The sequence below is a fragment of the Rissa tridactyla genome, chromosome 3 (genome assembly GCF_028500815.1).
Source record: "Rissa tridactyla isolate bRisTri1 chromosome 3, bRisTri1.patW.cur.20221130, whole genome shotgun sequence".
NCBI classification, from domain to species: domain Eukaryota; kingdom Metazoa; phylum Chordata; class Aves; order Charadriiformes; family Laridae; genus Rissa; species Rissa tridactyla.
Window position 1 is genome coordinate 25,191,301 of NC_071468.1, and position 20,639 is coordinate 25,211,939.

At 42.2% G+C, this 20,639-nt stretch overlaps 1 protein-coding gene across 2 annotated transcripts; it reads right to left on the bottom strand.

Annotated features, from left to right (window-relative positions):
* Window positions 1-428: 428 nt before the first annotated feature.
* On the bottom strand, window positions 429-15,650 carry FLVCR1 (FLVCR heme transporter 1). Of its 2 annotated transcripts, XM_054196920.1 has the most exons (11): window positions 14,916-15,650; window positions 11,495-11,639; window positions 10,820-10,960; window positions 10,443-10,510; window positions 10,075-10,178; window positions 8,805-8,915; window positions 7,651-7,756; window positions 7,320-7,431; window positions 6,574-6,641; window positions 4,719-4,793; window positions 429-1,537 (listed from the first exon to the last, which is right to left on the bottom strand). In XM_054196920.1, the coding sequence occupies exons 1-10, from the start codon at window positions 15,543-15,545 to the stop codon at window positions 4,731-4,733; spliced, it is 1,548 nt and encodes a 515-aa protein (XP_054052895.1). In that variant the 5' UTR covers window positions 15,546-15,650; the 3' UTR covers window positions 429-1,537; window positions 4,719-4,730. The 2 variants fall into 2 exon arrangements, with proteins under 2 accessions (XP_054052895.1, XP_054052894.1); XM_054196919.1 differs by having other exon boundaries at window positions 430-4,793.
* Window positions 15,651-20,639: the final 4,989 nt, after the last annotated feature.

The window sequence follows — 20,639 nt, forward strand, 5'->3', positions numbered from 1 at the left end:
GTTTTAGAAACAAAAGTTGGGCCATAACTGAAAGTAATGTCTCACTCTATCCACTCTAAGAAGTTGTTCTACTCTCTCTCCCCATCTAATCTCTCTAAAGCTGGGTGCTTTGTTAAAATAATATTTGCACTACCCTTAAGGAGCCGCCTTTGGATTGCTTTTAGCAATCCCCTTAGATTAGGGGTTAACTGCACTTTCTTTTCCTCACAGAACTTTTCCAAAGCAAATGAGAATAAATCACTGTGCTACAGCAGTCCAACGCAACTACTGATGCTAATACTTTTATTCCACGCCCCGAGAAAATTTCTCTGTAAGCCAATACTCTTGTGTGGAATACATTTACATACCCTGCATACATGCACACTGTATATACGTGTGCATGCATGTTTGTTAATGACACAGTAATATCATTCACTTATAACATTTTCCTACATTAAATGGCAGCTTCTAAGGAAAAAAAAATGAATCATTTTTAGATCATCAGCTGTATCAGCAGCTGTCAAAAATGTAATCTTAGCTCCAATCAAGTTACACATTATACATTTTATTAGTAACATATAATGGTAAGGAATGATGCCACCCACATATACACATACGTACAATATTGCAATAAGAGAATATTCATAAGGAATTTTTAATTTTTTCTTGAAATAAAGAATGAGACACTAACAGAACAGAAATATTGCAGCAAAAATATTTTCTGTCTTCATGAGAACAAAGACACGAGCAGTAAATTACACAGGTCTTGCATGGAAATACCTTTCTCTTAGGAATATTTTTTGCTTAATTCATTCTAGTTCATGCATTAACATCACTTCTCCCTCTTCACAGACTTCAGATCGAATGGTGGTGGTGGGGAAATCACAAGGGGTACAATAACTTAGCTTGTGGTTTATGAATCATTAGTAGCCTATAACACTTAAGAACGTGCTACATACACATATTGAAAGATGGCAAACGAAAAGGTCACACATTCCCATTCACACAGGAAAACTCAAGAGTTCACAGAATGGGAAAATGAAAGCAATAAACGCTTATAGCTTAACCCAATTTCACTTGGTTGTAGATGCACAAGATATTCCAGAGATTTCTCAAAAAGCATTTTTTCATTAGGCCACATGGTCTGGCAGCTCTAATTACACACTCCAGTGACTGTCCCTGAAACAACAGACTGCCTTGAACAAAAGAGATGACCAAGAGGATGAAGTTAGAAAAGCCCTATTAACCTGAAATGATTTGTATGTATTGTCCCACTTTTCCCTTGTTCTTTCTTCCTCATAAAACATGAGCATTCAGCAACAGAAGGAGATGTTAATTGCAGACAAGCACTCATCTACAAAATAACTGCTCTGAAGGGCTTATCTACCAAGCTGAAGAAGAGAGCTCCCAATTGCAGCAATTTCAGATTATGCCTTACAGGTTTTCACACCCAGCCAACAGAAATGAGGGTTTTAAGGCCATGTTAGGAATCCTAAATAAAAATGGGTCAATGTTGTCTGGGTCTCTCCCACTGAAGTTAGCAAAAGTTTAACAAGGTCTGGAAGAAACAAAGAAAGACAGAGTTATTTTAAAGGCTAATCTCTGAATCTTGTAGCCGAAAGTTAGCAATTACACACCCTGGTGGGAACCTGGGGGCAGCCCTCTTGCTTATGCTCACCATTACATGAGTTCTCTTGCATCTTCTAGGGTTCTCTTGAAGCACTTAAAAGAAAAGCATATTGAAAAGCAAAGGCTGATGCATGGGACTGGGATGTCTCTCCTCACTTGGTTTCCTACTACATCCTCTAACAGTTGACACTAAATGATTACCTCTTTAAGCAGTTAAGCTTTTTAGATCCCACTTCTACTCTTACTGGAGGGCTGAGCCAGAATCTCAAGGCTAGGAGAGCCAGAAACCCTATTTCCAATTCCAAAGATGGATGTTTGATTGAGTGGATGTTGTTTGTCTAAAAACAAAAGTTAAAAGCAAAAAAAAACGCAAAGCCCCAACTACCCCAAATTTATTTTTGCCATGAGCTAGAACCTCAGGCTCTTGACAAACAGACAATAAGATTATTACATAAAATACTGGTTTGTTCTTTATTTTGCTGCTGAGCCTTTTATCTAAATACTTTATCGTTGCCTGGAAATAGCTCACAGGTTTCCAACTTTCAAGCTCCTTTTAGAGGAGGAGTATTAAATCCAGGATGTAATTAAGCCTTCATTATTAGGAATATTTTCTTTTTAGGGACGCAGCAGGGTTTCCAGTATGCCAAAATCTTGTTTGGACTTTTCAGAGGGTAGCCGAGTAAGTTGGCAGAAGATAAAAAAACACGAGGAGCCAGAAGGGCTAGAATATATTTTTCAATAATCAGCTGAACATAACTAAAGAAACTGGAAGCCAGTAGTGAAGAATTAAAAAATAAGTTTTAAAAAGAAAGAAAAAAAACCCTCAATCTTTGAATTTGAACAGTGTGTACTGAACATCTCAGGAAGCATTCTGGATACTGCCAAAGACTTTATATTGGACATTTGAAAACACTTCCGACAAACTGCAAAAATACTATCTTGTTAAGATTTAGCAACAGCAGAAGTACGAAGCAACCAAAGGCCATGAACACAAATGTTTACTGAATCTGTATCTTGCCGAAGAACATATATATTTTGGCACACATTATTATCATTTTTCCAAAGGGAAAAGCCACACACAGATACCAAAAGGCAGGAACTTTGCTCACTTGGGCTGAAAACATGTACATCCCTTGATGAGGCAGCTTCTATCACAGCAAGTCATTAAATGTAAAGAACTGACATAATGAAACCATCTCTACTTCCACTCCTGTACTCTTGCCTGCTGTTTGGATACCTGAGAGTCACTTTTCCTATATTCAGCTACCTCACCAGAGGCCTCTTCTCGCAGGGCTCACCCCTCCAGGAGCAGCAAGATGTGCCCATTTTCTCTCTAGCGCTGGACTGGGCAGAGACATGGACCCTTTTTGGAAAGGTGAGTGTTCCAAGCATGCTTAGCTTATTCTGATATGTCTATTGCCATTCAGTCTTCCCATGTCTGAAGCATTTACCATACAAAATGTTAAATCGAGATCATCAAGTTCAGAGGCTAAGATTAGACAGCTAAGTTTATAGGGTTTTTTATACAAAAGGATTCTCTAAATTTACAGTGAAACAAGGAAAAGAAAAGCATTTAACGATACTTATCATACTGAAAGACTACCTTGGGGTTAAAAAGTTCCCCATTGCAACAATCCATGGAAAACTTCAAGTAGGATTCCACCTTCTGGATGGCACTAAGCCACGGGAACTCAAAGAGATGTTATCATTCATGGTACTGCACCTGCAGGCTCAGCTTAAAGACTGCTAAAGCTTAAATGTTTGCAAAAAGTCCGGTCACTCAGTTCTGACTTTTTCAGTAATAGTAGGGCCTCAGTATTATTGTAGTGCTGTCAATTCTTTAGGTGTGCAAACAGAGCACAGGGTCAAGGAGAATATTTTCAGAAGCACTACAGTGAGAAAACCACATCCCAAATTCAGATGAATGTAATAACACAAGATCAATATTAATGAAGTCTGCTGCTTTTGTAGCTAAGATGCATGACATAAACAGCAAATATTTCATCAGACGAAGTGAAATATCATTATTTTCCTTTCAGTCATCCTTACAGCTTTTAAGAAACTGCGAAAGACATGATTTAAGTTATACGAGCATAAAAATTTCACAAGACAAATGATACAATTCATAACGCAGAGAAATAAATGCAAAAAAAAGGATAGAACACATTTTTTGATACTCCACAAGTATTCAGAGGAGGTTTAACAAACAAAATGGAATTTCTTCAGCAGCACTGATTAAACTCAAGATGAGGCAAGGATCTTCTTTACAAAGTAAAGGCACCAGCTCTTTGTAAACACATACTCCTCTCACTTTAACTGAGAAAGCACTCAAAAGATTCCATGGAGGCAACCTGTGTGGTAGTGTTCCGTCACCTGTAAATACTTCCCAGTAGAGGTATCAAAGGCCTTTCTCCTTTTTACTGTATTTAATAAGAAGTGTTGGGTTTTTTCAATTTATCTAGTGGGAAACTCTTTAAATCTCCCTGGAAATGTTACAATGAATCTGTAAGACAGTGTTTTCTCTTATCTGCCTTCTGATATCTACCACGAAGTTTCAAGGCAAAAGAAATGTCAGATGCCAGTATGAAACGCACACGTTTGCAGTCATCTCTTGTTTTCAGTATTGTGCTATAGACAGCTTCCCAGAAGGAACTATTGGCTTACATTAAAAATACAGATACATTTTAAAAAAAGGAACTTCTGAACAACCTCCAGCGGTGCAGCTACCTACGTTCTGACTTCTCAAATGCACTAGCAAAGACTGAACACGAAAAGAAGATTAGATACTTCTGATCATGACGACTGTACTTCAGGATTCCAGATTTTTTCAAGTATGCATCCTGAATGCACATGTCTCTCTAGCATGGAGAGTATTCACACAGTTCTTTACCAATGAAACTGTAAAACTTGAAAACTGTTAAAATAAATATTCCATACAAAGGTGAATTGTTTGCGCCTTGGGCAAAATGAACGGAGCATCTTCATAGTTTCCACTGCACAACTATCACCTATATCACCAAACACATTTTACTACTCATACACACAAATCCAGTGATTACACTAATTGATATTGTTCAGTATACAACCAAACTTGTGCTTTGCTAAGTCACCTTCTCCCAGCTTTACAAAGCCGACTGAATTTTTGATGTAGTACTTTCAGGTTCTACAGGACTGTCAACTGGTACCTGGAGAGGGAGAAAAAAAAAAAAACCACAGGAGGAATTAAGCTATTATTCAGCAAAAGCTATCCCCAACCTCAGTATTCTTGGGTAATTACTAGGTTAGATTCCAACAGTATATGTAGTTAATTAGCCAAATTCGGTATTTATAGAAAGCCCTATTTTTCCTTCTCTCTTTAATAAAGAAAAAAAAAAAAAAAACAAAAACCCAAAAAACCCCCACTGAATTGAGTTTCTTAGCATAACTCTAAAGTGTGTATTTACTGCATATAGATATTTATCACACGGAGATTAACTTTCAGGTTTTTTCTCCATTACATTTAAACACGGTCGAAACTTGATGATCATGGTTTGATATCAAAGTGCTATTGTACTTTATTAACACAGGCAAGCTCTCAATTATTTACGGTACTATCAGGGCAAAGACTCCAGGCTTTTATTACATTCTGGGTAATATAAATGAAGTTGTGTGACAATCTAGGCTAATTAACAAGGTGATAACGGAAAACAGACAAGTCACGGACCACTGCCTACCGTCAGCATGTACACCCCAGAGATAGCCCCGACCCAGGCTGGTTAGCCCACAGGATGCCAGAGTGTGCACACACAGCTGCACAGGTTTCAGATTCAAGTTAGCTCATAGAGCACCAGCTTGGAAGTTTCTGAACCTTATGCAGACATTACCACTGTGCACCTGATTGCAGACGATCAAAAGCTGCTATACATGCAAGATACCTACACATAAAAAGAAGCGTGACAGAGGATCTTACACTATTGACTCCAAAAAGCTGTTTCATTATCTTGATCCAAATGATCAAAAAAACCACAGAACTGAAAAAAGTTTCCAGTGACTGCCTTATTTCTTCTACTAGTAACTGTGATAATTTGGAAAAGCTGCTGAAACATGATTTTCAGACCTTTTGAACAACACTCTTCATTTAAATTGAGAGGGTGCTGAGCAGAAGAAGAGACCGAGCTCTTCATGCAGCACAGTACAGAAACTGCAGCATGACTTCTGTTCGTCAGACACTGACTTCACTTGAAGGGACTGCAGGTATTTTAAATAAAATATGTAGTCTGTAGCACAGCCTCCTAACCCAATACACAAAAAGGCTTCACAATTTACGCTACCTGAAAATATGAAAAAGCAAGATTCAAGCAATCAAACCAGAGATTAATATTAGCCACTTAAAATTCAGGAAAATCTGAAAGCAGAAAGTCTTTTATTCATGGGAGCTAAGGGGAGAAACAAATATCTGAAGGCAGCATCCCATGTGGTTCTATTGTTCCAAAACATCAAGGAAAACAGTCATATTAGAGTACAACAGTCATCCGGGGTGACCTTACAGCGGCCTTCCAGTACCTGAAGGGGGCCTACAAGAAAGCTGGGGAGGGGCTGTTTGCAAGGGCATGTAGCACTAGGATAAGGGGCAATGGTTTTAAACTAGGGCAGGGTAGGTTTAGATTAGACATTAGGAAGAAGTTCTTCACAATGCCGGGGGTGAGACACTGGAACAGGTTGCCCAGAGAGGTAGTGGAGGCCCCATCCCTGGAGACATTCAAGGCCAGGCTTGGCGAGGCTCTGAGCAATCTGGTCTAGTTGAAGATGTCCCTGGTTACTGCACAGGGGTTGGACTAGATGGCTTTTAAAGGTCCCTTCCAACCCAACACATTCTGTGATTCTAAGTTTTTGTCAATTACTCTTTTGCTGTTAATATTATTATGCCAAGAGAAGCCAAGTATTCAAGTATACTAATACAATCACAATAAAAGAGTCACCACTTACAGCTTTAACATCCAAATTCATAATCCCTGAATTCACATTATGTCTTCGCAAATCTGATTTTATTAAGGCTGAAACAAAAAAAATAAAGAGAAAGCCGGTTCACAACTTTGCAAATGACATGCATTTCAAGGGAAATGTTTGTACAGTGCAAGTACACAGAAGCTGCTTTAAGCACGTATTCAAAATACCTGTATTCGCTCTTGCGATTTGAAGTTACTGACAATTTAAACTTGGTCCTCACAAAACACATAGAAAATGACAACAAAAGCTTTTAAACCATGAGTACTTAATGCAAAGCTCGATGGTTTTAGCACTTTCAGCACATTTGTACGCACCAGCATGTGTAAGTCACTGGTACAGTTCAGGAATACATCAGCAGTTTCTTGCATTTGGAAAACTGCAAACTATCTCCATTTATGTATTTGTTTACATATACTATCCTACTATGGAGATAGACATCTGCCTCAAGTTCAAGACAGGACTCAAGAAATGGGCCACAGATGGTTGTCCATATATTAGCAACATCATCCTTAAAGGGTGTGTGCACAGCAAGTATTTAAAGTGAAAAACATAGAAAAATACCCCAAACCCTACACTTCAACTTCTGTCGGCCCAGACAGGAAGCCACATATTTAAATCGTAGATGTCTGAGTGAATTTCTAGGTAGTTTTTCAATGTCCATCTCAAAAAAATCTCCACATTTTTACATTAAAGAGAAAACATTACTTACATTTCGGATTAATTACCTGTTAAGATAATGCCCACAAAAATCCAAGCACAAAGAAAGAGGTTTCCTGCACGAGGACTGTAGTCTGTTGTGAGTTTTCCTTGAACAAGTGTAAAAACAATTCCAAATATCTATAAACAAACAAGTCACTTCATCAGAATTACAAAGAAAAGAGTCATCATTTTACCTTGCAAAGTTGCAGGTCACATCTTATAGAAACCAAATTAAAAAAATTAAGACTAGAGCAACACATTAGAGGCTTAGCAGTCAAGCCTAAGAAAGCCTTCTCAGATTCAAACAAAGTGGCTTTCATGAACATTACTTCACTTAAAGAACTAAAATGATATAACCTGTGCTGATGCATTAAGGAGACCTGAGGAAGTGCCTTCAGACTCTGGGTATGTAATTTCCACAGCAAATTCAAACCCAAGTGGGAGATAGCCCGTCATGAAGAACCTGTTGAAGAGGAGAGTAAGAGGATAACAGGTGTGGCCTTCATGTATTACTATAGCTAAGAAAAATCAAACACAAACACATGGAATTATGAATTAGCTGGTATTCTGAACTGTTTGTTTTCAAGACCTCACATGATTCAATACTTGCTTTGCCTGCTACATTCCCCTGACCTCATCCAACAATTTTAGCCATACATCTCTCTTTTTAGGACAAAGATGTTTTAAAATATTTGTCCTGTTTCCCATAACCACCTGCACTCCATATATATGAAACGACCTTCTCTGCCCAGAAGCCACTTCATACTTGAAGCCAATTACTTTCAAATGAAAGACATACACGAACATCGTCATTCGATCAGCCCAAACATCCATACTGGAGGACAAAAAGAGACCATCAGTAGGAAGTGAGGCTGGACACTGAAATGACTGCTAGAAGCTGCTGTGGAAGAAGCTGAGGGGGACCGAAGGGTGACAGGAAGAGCAGGGGCTTAATGCAGCTGAGGTTGGTTGATTGGTTTTTAAAATGAAATTCTCAAGACATTTCTGGCTCTACCTTGACTACCGTGTGCGGGTACAGCACTATTCCTTCAGCACTATTCCCTTTGGGGATTTTAGATTATGTATCTATGAGAAGTGCTCATGTTCTTCTGAGCGAACAAAGCACCCAGCACGTCGCTTGGGCTATCGAAAAATATAAACTAATCAAAATGCACAGAAGCCAGTCTTCCTGGATTTGCTCACTTAAACTCTAATCACTTATACACTGGTCAACAGAAAGATTCAGCTTTACTGCAGACAGCTTTTTAAATTGTAACCAAACAAACTGACCGCATACAGATTTCTGTTAGGTCCATAAAAATGTTAAATGAAATTCACTGAAAAGTGAGTTACTTTGAATTTATTCTGATGTAACAGAAGGTGAAACCCAAGTAAACCCGATCTGTATGTTGAGCTATAGGCATAGGTTGAGAGCATGGTGACAGAAAACAGTTAAATATTGTTTCTGAACAGAACTGCAGTAAGTCTTCTAATCCTCTTTAGTTACTCACCCAAGTACTCCTCCAGTCACGAACACTACTATAAGGTATCCGAGGTCCAGGGTGAAAGTAAATACCAGCAACCCAATGAAAGAGAGAATGTAAACAATCAAAGTAGTTTGCCTGCAACCCAACCAAAAAAAAAAAATTAAAAAATGAACATTGTTAACATAAGGTCATAGCACATTGCTGAAGCATGGAAGAGTAACATAAACATTACTTACTCTCTAACAACTGACATTCTACAGCTATAAAATTTGCTTTGTGTAATTCTGACTCAAACATATCATGCAACGACAATGTATCCCTTCCCGAACCCTTTATTGCCTTGATTATATGACTGCTGCACTCAAGGCTAAAGAGACTTACTCAGACTCTCAAAGAGTGGACAATCACAGCAGATATATTATCTTAAGACTATTTTACTTCTCCACTACATTGTGCCTCTTGGCCATTCCGCAGCACTGCCAATTATACAATACATGAGCAGACAAATTGAACACCATTAGCAATAAAAGTCAGCCTAAGAGGCAAGTCAACAAACCTCATTACAATATTCTATTTATTTTAAATCTGGAATAAGGGATGTCATCCAAAATATTAAAGCACATATCACTTATAAATAAGGCCAAACACATGCAGAAACAATGCCAACCTGCAGCATTAACATCCATTTGGTTTCTAGAGCTCTTGCACATAATGTACTAAGAGTCACAGGGGAGAACTACTCCACCGCAAGCAGCGCTCCAGGGCACTGCTCACTCCTGGGGGCACCACACCATGGGTGATGGACCCAGGAGCTCCCACCCCAGAACAGAGTTCTGCTCTGTGGTCATTCCTTGAATTAAAGCTTACTAATAGGACCAGGAGTATTAAAAAAAAAAAAAAAAGAGAGAATCCATCAACTGTCCATTTTACAAAACAGTGCAGAGTAGGTTTTCAGCCTTTATGCTTTTCTAGGAGAAGGAGCCCACTGGGCCACCTGGCCACTGTATAGAACATACAGTGCTTTCCTTGTTAGCCTTACACTCCTGAAAAGACAGGAGCAGATGGAAAACCACTCCACATCTTTACATTCTCCTGTCTCATTTCTTTTGGCCATGAACCAGTAAGAGTCTCAAGCTTTTGCTGTAGCCTCAGAAACTAGTCTCCATCAAGGCTGCTAAAAGATCAGGGATGAACTGCATCATCAGTTCACGTCAACCCTTACGTTGCAGTATTTTTCTAAAGCAATTGCACCGCTCTCCTACCCCTAGCCCCATACATGCCTACCCACACTTACTTGTATGTTTTAGTGTAATCCAGCCACAAACCACAAATAATCGAACCCACCATTCCTGCCACCACCAGTGTCAAGCCAATTCTCCCAGCGTTCACTTCTTCTCCCTTTCAACAAATATTTATATTGTGCTCATTAATAACTTTCTTCCACTCAGAGTCAAGTTCAGACCTCTTGGCAGTCATAAGTGCAAACAAACATTCCTATGACTCCCATAGCTCTATGGTGCAAGAAACTGTAAGCGGGTATAAAGGAAACCAAACGTCTGAGCACACATAGCGCCTACATAACAATAAACATCACCTCTGCAAATGTACAGTTAAAAAAAAAAAACAACACCAAAAAACCCAAAGAAGATCCAAGAAACTTACCTCATAATGAGTCACTATCATCTGGTTTAATAATGTGGAGACAGAATAAAATGCCCCAGTCATAATACCTGCAGTACCAAAAGAAAAGCTTCGGTCATTCCAGGTGTACCCCGAAGATCTGCTACCCTAAAGCGTTAATCTTCTGATATTTAAGACTCACATCAGAGGCAAAACCTTTTATCTGCCAGGTAAAATCTCTTCACCAGAGCAACAAATGGTACTTTGAATCCTGTCAGATTTTCCAGCACCGGCTGCTAAATACATAAGAGTTTGACACTTCCTCCCCCATAAACAACCACCACCACAACTAAAACTCGATGTGCTTTCAGCACACATTCAATTGTTCTGCCAGACTACAGCCAGACAGCACCACTTACCGTAACTGATCAGCAAAAGTACAAATGGAATGTTTCTGAACAAGTTTATAATCGACTGCTTGTAGGAATAATCCTCCGGAGGCATGGTTTGCAGGACTGCTTGAGAATGACTAGGAGGGTATTTCGGCTTTTCTTCAAACACTGGGGAAAAAGAAGAAGGAATAATTTTGATTTGTCTTCACCAGACTAACGCTTTTTCTTTTTGAAGTGTTTCAGTTTGATGAATTTCACAAGTTTAATTTGTGGTTTATAACACTTCCATAAAAAAAAAAATTCTAGATGTTCCTTACGGAAGAATCAAGTCACAGCCACAATGGATGCGCTAACTATTTGGTCATGTCTGATTGCTACCAACATATGGTCAAACACAGACTTCATCTGCAATGTGCCTAGGCCTTTGTATCTGAATTGTAAGAATAACACAGAAAAATGATATTGTATCATAACGTAGCAAAAAGCCTAAGTCCGCTGCGTGTCCCGAGAGGGACCGTTCCATGTGAAGCACAACATACAGTAAACTGGTTGTCGCTTAACCCTGGCACAACAGATAAGCGAACACAAGTAAACCTGAGAAAATGTAATCTCGACTACTTTTAGCAAAGTCAGATGCTTGAAGTGAGATGTCGTAAACACTCCCCATGGTCACCGTTTAAATTACAACAACGGAACACTTACCAACTCCTGTTAAGAAGAACAAAAGCGTGGACACTATCGCTGTTCCATAGAACATGATGCTGATGTTATGTGCCATTAGATTGAGATCATTAGGTGTATTTGGAACCAAAACAGGTGGCAATAAAAAACCAATTGCAGTGCCAAGCTGTAAAACAAGAGAAGAAAACCAAAAATCATTTCCCTGTGAACATAAAAACGAAGAGAAATTAGAAGCCTTACCAGGTAGAGTTCAGAATTTCTATCATAATAAGTATTAACAAAACTATGAAGGAAAAGTGTTCCTTTAGTATCATACCTCTGAGCCATTTGCTCTCAATGACGTTTGACAATCAGGTCTTCAATAACTCAGGTTTTAACCTTTCCATTTCTAAATTAAACTACAATACTACACCTAGTATATAGCACATTTAACAGCTAAGCATTAAGGAAGTTGTTTTGCAGAAGAATCTTTCACGGGAAAATACTGTGCACGCACATAAATTTGTATCAGTCATCCTGCAACTGAAGGCCTAGAGATGACAGGAGACTCCAGCTACTCTTGTAGAAACGCTCTTCTCTGTCTCAATCAAAACGTTCCACTTGACGTCGCAATCCTGACACTACAGTAACAAAGACTGCAGAACTCATAGAGCAGAGAAGAGCAAGAGAAAAGGAGCATCCTTACTAAGAACCACAAACCCAAAACCTACATCTGCAATTATTGCTAAGGACATAAAGAAAAATCACCAAATATATAGTAGTGGCTTTGTACGCGGAGTGAATTCCAACATAACAACCAATTTTATATTAAAAAGAGATAAAAAACGAGGACTGAAATTTTAGGTATATATACAAAGCATTTGAAAACATGAAGGAACAAGTGTCTTGGACTACTCTCCAATTTATCTCTGCTGCTCCTCCAAAACAAAACTGCATTTTAAAGTGTTAGAACAATTTTAGTTTTTATTTTTTGACTAAAAAAACCTGCATCTATTTCAGGTAAAAAAAATAAAATAAAAAAGAGCACCAAAGACTGTTAGAGCAGCAAGCTCAACGCTCAGAACTCACTCAAATTAAAGGTGTGCCAATGTGCTTACAAAGTGCCCTTTGTGCATATGCCTGATGAGGGTTTTGCTGCTTTTCTTCCCCACAGACCATCAGATTTACACAGTACCAAGTGCTCACCTGAAGAATTTGTCTCTTTTTATCCTCACCCTTCAGTATATGAACTCTACAAACATGAACTGAGTACACAATTACCCTTTTTCTTAAGGTGTGTTTTTTTCCTTCCCCAGTGTGAGCCAATACAGTACCCACAGTATTCCAAGAAAGTCAAGTGGTACCATTTTTCACCTTTTATATCTCAAGAGGTTAAGGCCAATGAATTTGCTCTGCCCAGTTGAAGATGCTTAATACTTGTGGAAATCTAGCACTCCTAACAACCCTTGACAGGTACATCACTGCATTCCCTGTGATTTGCGTTTCAACTGCAAATGATTTGCATCTCAAGAGATAACAGGTGCAATCTGATTTCTGATAACTACATTCTGATAACTCTGTCCCTCCCCTGCCTGCGGTCCTCAGCCTTGTTTGCTGTAGCTCTGAAATTATGCGAAATATCTGATAAGAAATCAGACGACAAACAGCCCAGTTGGTTATAGTAACCCGATTCTGTTACATGGTTCACCTTGTGCAATTGAACAAGTACAGTGAGGCTGTATCATAATGCATAGGCAGAAGTGAACTGCATTGGGATATACGGACATTACCTCTAACTTCCAAGCGCCTAATTTGTCATTTCACTACTCTTTCAATCTAGCTTTTGAGAGTTTGTTTGTTTTTTTAAGAAAGCAAAAACTGAGAACAGAGAAATTCTATTGTTTGACAACATTATCAGTGGGTCACAAGCAGGACTGGGATCTTAAGACTTCAGTAGCACACAGCTCTGAGCTAGCAGGGTACGGCATAGCTGCAGGATAAGCCGTTATCCTTCGGGCAGGACTGCCAGAGGGAGATGGAACACACTTTGTCAGTGCGTTTCACAGGTGTTCCCCTGGCAGAGGAACATCAAGCACACTAAAATCAGTCCTAGCTTCTGGTGAGGAATACGGTCCAGAAATAACTAAGGTTTATTTTGTTCACACCTCTGTTCCCATTTTCCTTGTCCATCTTTCTCGTGGTTCCTATCCGCACAATCCCTGCTCTCCTGCTTCTGTCCTGCACCACTTCAACACCCACATCTCAGCATCCAAGTGAAGCACCAATTTCAGGCTCCGAGTTGGATCCTTAGCACTGTACTGCAGAACGGAAAGCCCAGTAACTCCTTGTTACTGAGAGGACTGCTGCATGTCAGGAAGAGTCGAAATTTAGCTGCCAAAGAAACCTTTAACCTGATTCCAGGACGCAGATGCAAAATTTTTGCTCAACTGCTAAAATAACCAACCAACAGCCCCCAATGTCTTCAGTCCAAAAGGGACAGTTGACTTATCCACTGGAAGACTTCAATGCCAAAAAAATTGTTTTGGAAAAGCATTGGGAAAACTGTACACAGCCAGGTATGAGCTAATGAGCAACCATAACTATAAATATGTAACACTAATATTACCTGTAATAATCCAAAGTGCACAAACAAAAAATCATGAGACTCACATGAGGAAAACCAATCCCCTGTTACCTTAATTAAACTGTACCTATGACCTTAGCCCGCACCAGTGATGCTGATGGGAATCTTAACATTCTGTTTCCACAGAAAAGCAGGGACAGCAGCAAGAGGTGAGAACAAGGCCACGGGAGGGTAAAAAAAACGCCATCAGCATCATATCTTCACCCGTGCTTTCAGATACGCTTGTTCCAGCTCTCTCAAACCCACCAGGACCAAGCAGCTCGAGGAAATCCATGACCCAGTTATCAGCTCCCCACAGTGACGTGAACTATCATAGCATTACAGAAAACTTCATGAGTCACCAGGACATCGACTACTGGCACTTAGTGATTCCAGGCCATATTTTAGAAAGCAGGGACTAGTAACATGTGTTGGCACTGGGGCTCTCCATAAAAGTTCAGGTACTTCACCCCACTCCAGCTGGGGGTGGATTCAGTCAGACAAACGATGCCAAACGCAAGAGGAAGAGAAAGCGGAGCGGGACAGCTTCTGAAAAGCGTCTTGACTGATGTATGCCAGGCAGCGGGCGGAAGCAGCTACACGCTGCCAGGCAGACAGGGTCCTGCAAAGCCTGCCTGGCCGGGGAGGGCAGCACATAACATCACCTCCACGCTTGTCCCTGCTCCACCACTCTTCCTCTCTCCCACGCTGCCCCGTAACCCTTTCTGGGGGAATGGTTTTTCCCACGTAAATGACTTATTTTTAAACTGACACCACACCACGCTCTAAGGAAGCTCACTTCTCCCAATCCTCCCTTGCCCCAATCCCCGCTGCCCCTACCTGGTTGCCCAGCACAGCCACGGCACAGGCGGTGGAGACTTCGGTGGGGCCGAACCAGACGGAGGCGATGCGCGAGGGCAGCCCCAGGATGAAGACCTGGGCCACGGCGCAGACAGCCTGGGCAGCCAAGGTGAGGGGGTAGCGGTCGGGGGCCAGGCTGGCACACTTCAGCCAGGCGCCCAGGCCGTTGAGGCCGGCTCCCAGCAGGGCGGTGAGCCGTAGGCCCCGGGCGTCCAGCAGCCAGGTGGCGGGCAGGATGAGCGGCACGTAGGCCACCATGTAGACCATGGAGAGCCAGTCTATCTGCGTGAAGGAGACGCCGTAGAAGCCGGCGAAGACATTGCTGAGGATGCTGTACTGGATCCACTGGAAAGCGTTCACCAGCGAGTAGCAGCTGAAGACGGCCAGCACCGCCAGACGCCGCCGTGACAGCCGCGTCTCCAGCCGCCCGCCGCCCGCCGACAGCATGGCCTCGGCCTCCGCCGCCGCCGGGGCCGCCCGCCCGCCGCCGTCCTCCGCCTCCTTGCCGGGGAGGAAGCCGTTGCAGCGCTGCAGCGTGGGCGCGGCGGCCGCCGGCATCTCCCTGCTCTCCCCCTCCGCCTCCTCCTCACCGCCGCCGTCCTCCACCATCTCGGCCGTCTCCCCACCCAGCTTCCCCGGCGGTAGCGGCGGCGGGCACAGCCCGGCTCTTCCCTGCCAAGGTCAGCAGCCTCCGGCTCCGCTACCGAACACACGCCGCCGTCGCCAGCGCCCCGCCCCGGCCCGGCCGCCCACCCCCGGGGCCGCGCCCCGGCGGCCCAGCCCGCCAGGGCGGAGCGGGAGGCGGCACCGGAGAGCGGGGGGAGGTTCTCGCCGGGCGGGGCGGTGCTGGAATGGGCGGTGTGTTCCACGCAGGCGAGGTCGGGTGGCTACAGGCCTGTCCTCGGCGGGTCAGGGTTTGGTTTTCGCCTCCCTCCCGCTGGGCGCGGCGCGGGCTGGGGGGGCTGCTGCGCTGCGGACACACAGGCCGCGCCGCTCCCGGCACGTTCAGGGGAAATCATGGGGCTTCCCAAGCCGTCCTGGGCTTGTCCCTTCGCCGCGGCGGTGCAGAGAGGCGTGCCGAAGTGAGGGATGGGCAGAGATGGAGGCCCAAACGGCAGCGGAGGTTTGGCCAGGGCGGGTGCCTCGCCCAGGGCGCGTGCCTCCAACCATCCACAGCCGCGGGCAAAGCATTCCTTGTTTCCACTCGGCCTCTGAAATCGGATTTGACACATATCCCCGAGAACTGTCCCTCCGGCTGCCCTGCGGAGGTGGTGAGGTGTCACCGCAGTGAGCAGTCCTCCCTCAGACCTTGCTGGCCGCCCGTCCGCACCTTCTCACCGCTTCTAATCCTGCTGCTGCAGACACCCCACCGCAATAAAAGGTCGCATTGTTCTCCAGAGAGCATTAGGAAAATATTTAAAGTTTGTTAACGATGTCAGAAGTATTTTACTGGCCTCTGTGGGAAACCATTTTGCCGGGGGGGAGGCAGTTCAGCAAACACCATACTGCACGTTGCTCACGGATATATCAGAGCCTAATCAGATCTGTGTCTGGGTGGTAGATGTGCTCAGCCACCAGCCTTAAGTTCCCTCAGTAATTATGAATTGGTATTTTACTCAAGATCAGGCGATCTATGTAAGACACAGCTCCTGATCTTATTACAGTATGAATAATAATATGAACACATGCTTCAAAATATTAATTTGGCTGTGTTCTGAGCACTTAGCTGAGCAATGGTAGTGATTGCAGGCACCGTGGATTCTTACAGACTGCTGGAAGTGAATCCTGAATTTGCAGATCACAGGTGTATGTTAGAAACTGGCTTTTTCAAAAGAAAGTTACCTATGTCAGGTTCAAGCTCTTCTTGCCTCTTTTATTCATGCCAAGGCAAAGCCTGATTTATTTTTACTTTTCCTGTGTAAGATCAGACGCTGGGTAAATTCTTCTGAATTCCTCTGCCTGATTTCACAGTTCAAGTGCTGTGTGCTGTAGCAACAAAGCCTTTTTTAAAACAGGACTTCAATAGGAAGAAGTGCAGTGGGAACTGTAACAAACATTATCAAAACAGGACAGCTCGCTTTCACTTTAGAAACGTATGTCCGTGTTACGCATTGGTAGAAATATGTTGAAAACACACCTGAGATTATATCCACACCAGTACTTCCAGCAGCGCTCGTTCATGGTCACTGGGACCCAGTCATCCCCACTGCTGAACTGCTACAGCAATCCCTGACACAGGCTGTGGGTTGGCCTTGGGGCCGGGGAAAGAGCCATGACATTTTGGTCATATAGATGTAGCATTAGTGTCCTAAACAACTCTTGGAAGAAGGTGTAAACGTTGATCTACAGCTGATTCCATGTAACATTTTTGCCCCATTGAGTTCTGGATGACCTTAAAGTCCATCCAAAGATAACATTTCCTTCTTTAAAGACAGAGGAAAATAGGCTTTGTTCTTCTCTCATTCTTCCTTTTCCTACTCTTACACCCTTGGTAGGTGGAGCTGCTGCCAGCTAATACCCTCAGTGAAATGTCCGAACTCAGCCTGTTCTAGAATGGCCGGCACGCCTTGGGTTTCACTGCCACAGCGCCTGCGGAGCATCGTCTCCTCTGTCCGCCTGACAGACAGTTCAGCGCACAAAGTGTCATCTGCTTCCCCCACAGAAGAAATAACTAAATATCAGGGAACTGCAGAGAAAAAGAGACAAAGCCTGGACGTGGAAGGGGTGCGTGGATGAAAACTACCTCCCATACGGGAGAGTAGACTCCTTCCAGAAAGAATTTTATTTACAACATACCAACACGAAGCCAAATCCACCTCTGCCACAGCTGCACTGACCTTGGTGAAGTAAAGCCAGGCTGGCTTTGAAGAGGTACCGTCAATGCAATTCCGTCTTTGGGGACATATATCTCCAGAAGTAACCTCCTAAACAAGAAAGGAAAAGACAAACCAAATTGACAGCATCAAGGTGAAACTTTGATGCTTATCTCCTGACTTTTTACACTGCTGTATTTCATAGGCTTCACAACCATTACTTCTGATTTACACCCATTCGTATGAGAAGCAGGGCCAAGGACGTAGTTGCTCGGCAAGAGAAAGTTATCCCAAGAGAAACATCCATTGCAGGAGTTCACTTAAAACGCGCGTCCTTGCATTCCTGCATTTCATGGACAATTTATTAAGCTAAAAACAGGACACTAATGTCAAGGTTTACAGCACACGTTTAGCTTAAAACTGCTGCTATTCTTTTTCAATCTACCCTCTCTAACTGAAAATTTAGTCTCTCATGAATATTCCTATTAGTGATACAGCCAGAAATTGCTCATGTATACCCAAACATCATCAAAGTTGTTTTCCTGAATGCTGTGAAAAGGCTAAAATATGTCTTATGTATCAGGCAGTCAGTGGGAAGTAGCTTATACTAATTTACTCCACAGCAATTATTTTCTTCTGCGCAAACTCCAGAAGTCAGGCAGAGGCCAAGCACTCAAATTTTCAGGCTGGAGAAAGTTAAAAAGCAATTAGAAATGCAGTATCCTTATTTGGAGTGGTGTTACTGTTCCTCTGGCACCATATGTTCCATTGAAAGAACAATGTATTTTCCTAATGGTTTCCAAACTTTTTATCTAGCAGATAATGCCACCTTTGTACAAGAAATGGCTCCGACGGTGCCTTTTTGTTTCAGTCCAGGGCATTTCACAAAATAAAGGAAACCCAGCTATAGAGAGCTGCTTTCAGGGTGTGATTAGCTTTCTGACATTCCTAGATGGATTATTTCAGTGATATCAATTCCTAGTTATACCCTTCCAAACCTCAAAATGCTAGCTAAGCCACCCCCCAAAAAAACCCCCACAAGTCAGTCCATCTTTGTAAAACTTGAGCCCAAGATTAGGAGTCTGAAATAAACAATGTAGAATGTTGCCAAAGTATCAACACTTCTAAAATAAAACTAGAATTTTTATGTACAGCAGGCACACAGCTAAGACTTCTAGATTGTCTTTTTTAATGTTTCAAACCATGTATTTCAGTCTCTAAAGGGAAAAAACCCAAACCCATACTGTTTTATAATGCATTTAATTCTTGGTTATGATTTTCAATGCAAAAGTTGATCTCTTGATGCAGGGAAAACCTACATGGCAGGAGTGCACTAGGTACTTGTCTTCCAGGCAAGTTGTTTAAACGAGAAAACTACAACAGCTTAAGAAAGAGATTTCAGAACAAAAGATCTGAAGTTCCAACTGAGCTAGAAATGAACTATTTCAGCAGGATATTAAACAAACCTCAATAAACTGGACTTGAAAGAAAATGAGAGTCACATGTTTGAATTTCTTGATTGAAAGCTATTAGCGAATACAGGGGAAAATGTAAACATCCTCTTCCTCCTATGCAGTCTTCCAGCAACATTTGCCCACTCTTCCCACAAGAAAAAGCCATAATCCCAGCCAGAGAATGACTGCTTGCAACACAAGGTGCTTAACTGAATTTTATTTCTAGCTGCAGGTGTTTGTCTGGCCACATCAATTTTGGAATATGACTGCCCACAGTAGGCATATTTGTCAATGACCTGGATTCAATTTTTGATGTACTGACAGAGATATAGAAGTATACTCTTAAGTATCTAAGAAAAGTTATGAATTTTAAAATATGGGTGATAAACTCTACTATAAACAGTAGAAATTTGTGTTTCTGGGTGTCTCAATCCGTATAAAAGATGCAGAAACGTACATCTGCTACTTCTGTCAGGCTGCCATCTGGTTTTCCTTTTGTAGTTAGCTATCAATTTCATATACGTAATGGAATTTTACCCCTGAGTTTCCTATCAAAGCAAGCAGGGGAAAAAAATTACGTACACAAAATAAGTTCTGTGTACAAAAAAATAAGCATATTTATTGGGAAAGTTTATTGGGTTCTTATTCACTGAGATTAACAGGCTCTTCTTGTATCACAAAAAGTGTAACCTCCATCTGAATCCTTTATACATAGTAGTAGGAAAAGTGTATATGCCCACAAAGAATTAATAAAAAGCATGATCTGGAGAAGGGTTATCTTGGATGAACATTCTAATTTTTGACAAGCACTCACTCACTCAAACATTGGTTAACTTTGGGGAAAACCTTCGAGGCATTTTTTGTTGTTACTTGACAAATCCTTTGCACAGATACTTGCCTTTCACCGCAGGAATGTGCTGGCAGACAATTCAGATTTGTCTGGTTCATTTCTTTCCTAAGAGATAATCAACTGAGCTCTTCTGTGAGAGAGATCAAGTGACATCAATCTGACCCATCAAAGGACCAGGGGACAGAAGTGATTAAGAGGCCACGCAGATGCAGCCAGCTGCACCTGACTGGGTTGGCTCGGTTCACCTGTAGCCAGAGGTGCAGCAGTTCATCCCATCCTAAATAGCACACTGGAGAGATATTGCAGGTTTCCACCAACGCAACCCATTTATCAACTCAACGTAGAAGAATTCAGTAACGTGAGAGGAATTGCTCCCTAAGAGTTTTCTCTACTGGCTATAGCGGGATCCCAAGCGACTAACTCGGGTGCAGCCATCCGTGGATGCAAAATATCCACTGAGAGCTTACGCTCCCTGCCCCATCTACGTAGGAATATATAGCAACGTTGAAGGAATTAGTTGGTGAACCACCATTTAGAGCAACAAGCATAAAATAGCCTCTCCACTTCTAGGAGGTCTCAGATAACT